The sequence below is a fragment of the Glycine soja genome, chromosome 14 (assembly GCF_004193775.1).
Source record: "Glycine soja cultivar W05 chromosome 14, ASM419377v2, whole genome shotgun sequence".
Taxonomy (NCBI): domain Eukaryota; kingdom Viridiplantae; phylum Streptophyta; class Magnoliopsida; order Fabales; family Fabaceae; genus Glycine; species Glycine soja.
In genome coordinates, this window is record NC_041015.1 from 6,377,443 (window position 1) to 6,381,434 (window position 3,992).

The window sequence follows — 3,992 nt, forward strand, 5'->3', positions numbered from 1 at the left end:
ATTTTAAAATACAGACATTTAATCTTTTAATTTTTTAAAATAAATTATTTTAATTCAATATTCAATTTTACATATATTTATTTATTTATTCTAATGAATTTTAATTCTAATTTATTCATTTATCGTACCATCAAAAAATGATTTAATATTTAAAATGTAAGAAACATAAAGAAAATATGATGTCAGGTATGTGGCTCTTGCCAAGAGAATTGTATGTCCTTACTGTCACCTCTTAGAGTTATGAAATACTCTGCCCATGTGGAGGGTAATTTCTTTCCAAAGAAGAAATATGGTGAAAAAACTTACGTGATGATGGATGATTTACAAATTCATCCCGTAACATCAGACTTGTTGTACATAGGTGGAAGCTTCAACATCCAAGACATCAAAAGCAAGTAAAAATAGATATAAATAGTTGAATATGCTGATATCTTCTCTGAAAGATAAGGAAATGGTACTGGCAGCAAATCTAAAGAAGCTTTTGACTGTATGTGCTTTGATACTTAGTACTATACTTACTAGATTTAGGCTGAACACTTTCCAGATATTAAGCTTAAATATAAGCTTTAATTCCTATAATTTTGGTTTTTTTTTCTATGGCAATTTTAGTTTTTTATTTAAATTTTTTGTAATTTTGATCAATTTTTCAATTTTGCATGCTTTATTTATTTTATTTTGATCCAATTAAATCACATACCTAATATATTCACGTAAGATAAAATTAAAAAATAATTTAATTAATTAAAATATAAAAAAAACATTAGACTAAATTAAAAATTCTCTAATGTGTATATTTTTACAACCGATAATGTGTCCTATAATTCACTGGTGTATGAAAGTTGGGCTTTATAAAAAAAATGGATTTTTTATGTAAAAGCTTTTTAAAAAGTGGATGAGGCTTAAATAAATTTTATGAAAAGTTTATTTCACCAACTATTTTTCTAATTGTGAGAATATATTTCCTATGACATAGAAATGTTATTCACAAATATTTTAAAAGAATGTGTGATATATCTTATAATAATTATTTTATTATCTTATAATAAATGTGAGAATAAATTTTCCAATCCCATAATCAGAAAATAAATAAATAGTCCGTGTTTATAAAGATGATCAGTTGTAAAAGTATACACTTTTTTTCGATATTAAAAATATACACATTAAAATTGTAAAAATATTCACAATGTATATAGTTTTTATATGCTTACATGATTAAAAAAAAAAGTGGGAAAAGTAAGGCCCGTGTATAAGAAAGCAGGATAATATTTTCCTTTTTATATTAAAAAGTACAAATCATTATAAAGATTTATGTTAAACAAATTATAAATTCTTACCTTAAAAAAATGTGGGATTATAAATTTCCCCAGGAACAAGTGTGTAGAACCTCAATTAGTCAATATCCAAAGGATTATCTGATGTACATATAGCTCAAACAAAGCAATCTGACCAGTTCATATATCCTTAGTTACAGTACAACTGAAGTGATCTCAACCTGGTTTTGTGTCCACTTCTGTTACTTAATCCACATGCTTGCCCTAATTCAACCCAAGTCAATACCCTGTCCCAAATCTTACATAGATTTCTGCTAAATTTTCTATTGCCAGATCCATCAACTTCGACACACCCTCCAATTTTCTTCTTCGAATTCAATGGCGTGGTCGCATAAAGGCAAGTTTTTTATCTTCTCTTTACTCTTCTTTTTCTCTTCTCTTCATATTTCCAGTTCCCCATTAGACCCCGAATCATGTTCTATACAATCCAAGCTGGACCACGATTCATGCCAGGAACATGATCCTGAAAAACCCCAAATAGCTAATCATTTGAATCAGCAAGTTTTGTTGGATAGGCTTGAGGAGTTAGTGAGAAACCTTAGTGATTTAGTTACAAGATTGGAATCAAAGCTACCTGACCCTCCAAAAGAAAAGGGTAGGTTTACTCAAAAAAAAATTGGTGATGATGATGAAGATGCAAGATCAAGTAGTAAAGGAGTTGAAGATGGTGAATTTGAGGGGAAAATCCGAGATGGGGAGAGAGCTAGGGGAACGTCTGTGACAAAGTACACACCTTTTTGGTCAGAGAGGTTCCAGTTTGCATCTGCTTTGAAGTTGGATTCTGAGGCCACTTGTATAAATGTTTTGCCTTTTAGGGACCACGAGGGGCTGAGTAAGTATGTGGCGGTTAGTGATGAGAGGGGAAGAGTGTATGTGTTCACGAGGAATGGGGATGTGTTGGTTGAGTTTGATACCTCATTGGAGTCCCCTATTACAGCAATGGTTTCGTATACTTCGGTTTATAAGAATGAGAGTTTTGTGGTAACTGGTCATCAAAATGGGGAAATCTTGATGCATAGAATTTGGGAGGGAGGGTCTAGTGGAGAGGATTATAGTTCTGTTTTCATGGAGAATGTTGGTAAGTTTCTGTCACCTGAAAACTGGGAAGATGGGTTGCCGGTGACTCTCTTGGAAGTTCATTATGTAGGGAGGATGAAGTACATTCTGTCAGCTGATACAAGTGGGAAGATCAGGGTTTTTAAGGAGAATGGTTCGTTACATGGCTCTGCCACGCCCTCTAGTAGGCCGCTAGTTTTTTTGAAGCAACGGCTTATGTTCTTGACAGAAACTGGGGCAGGTTCATTGGATTTAAGGGGCATGAAAATCAGGGAATCTGAATGTGAAGGCTTGAACCACTCTGTTGCTCGAACTTATGTTTTTGATGCCACGGAGCGTTCCAAGGCTTATGGGTTTACCTCAGACGGGGATCTGATTTATGTCTTGTTGCTTGGAGATGTGATGAACTTCAAATGCAGGGTTAGATACAAGAAAAAGTTTGATGTGGATGAGCCTCTTGCTCTGCAGGCAATTAAGGAGTATTTGCTGATTGTTAACCCGGAGAAGGTTTTCGTGTACAATGTTTCATCTCCGCATTATGTGAGAGTTGGTGTGCCTCGACCTGTTTTCTCCTCAGGTCTTGATGAGCTTAGATCATCCTTCTTGAATAATCCAACCCCAAGCTTGGATGCGGAAACAAGAGTGACACCCTTGATAGCTAGTGACCGCGAAAAGCTTGTTATTGTTGGTCTTGGAGGTGGGTATGTTGGAATGTATCATTCTAATCTACCTATCTTCAAAGGGGAATTCAATACCATGCTATGGACTAGTCCTGTGTTGTTCTTCATACTTTTCCTATTTGGGGCTTGGCACTTTTTCGCCAAGAAGAAGGAAGCACTTACATCATGGGGACCAGATGATCCATTTAGTTCCACGTCAGCTACCACCAGTGCGCCATTGGCATCTGGCTCTGGAGACAGATCTTTTGCAGACTCTTCTTCGAGAAGTTCTGAAGTTATGGATCTTAGAGGTGGAAATCTCAGAGCTCCACCGAGAAGGTATGGCTCTCCTTCAAGGTATCCCGGTGGGGCTGCAACTTCCTATAGGCTTGGTGGTGCGTCTGCAGATCACAATGCTAGGCCAGCTTCAGTTGATCCAGATTTTCGTGCAGCCTCGGAGCTGAAATTTAGGGCCTCCACCATGGACCCTCCAGGTTTTCCTAAAAGAAGAGATGGTATGTTTGTAGGCAATCAAGTTGTAAATGACCACAGTTGAGTGGCAGAGTTAATTGCATGTTATGGGCTTTTCTCTAACTAGTTTCAGATTTCCTTAGCTTTTAATCTTATGCATCACTTTGCTATCTGGTCTCGCAGTCTTCTAGCTTTCAAGTTGTTGCACACAAGAGAGAAATAAATTATAATGAGAAACTTCTAAGTCTTTTCTTCTCCCATATATTTTTGTTGTCCTTCAAGTTTTCCTTTTGTTAAGTCCATATATGAGAAATATAATGTCGCAAGGACTGGTTTAAGATAGGATTTTACCACATTCAAGCTGTATAAAGTATTAACTTTGGATATGTAAAGTTCGCTTGGCTAAATTTGTGTCTAAATGGGTTAGTTGGAGTGGAAGAGTTTCAGAATCTTTATACATGTAGTCTGAGTTTGA

The 3,992-nt window shown here is 35.5% G+C and overlaps 1 protein-coding gene across 1 annotated transcript; it reads left to right on the forward strand.

Moving 5' to 3' along the window:
- The first annotated feature begins 1,353 nt into the window (after positions 1–1,353).
- LOC114384830 (uncharacterized membrane protein At1g75140-like) lies at positions 1,354–3,779 on the forward strand. Its single transcript, XM_028344627.1, has one exon. The coding sequence runs from the start codon at positions 1,650–1,652 to the stop codon at positions 3,600–3,602; it is 1,953 nt and encodes a 650-aa protein (XP_028200428.1). The 5' UTR covers positions 1,354–1,649; the 3' UTR covers positions 3,603–3,779.
- Positions 3,780–3,992: the final 213 nt, after the last annotated feature.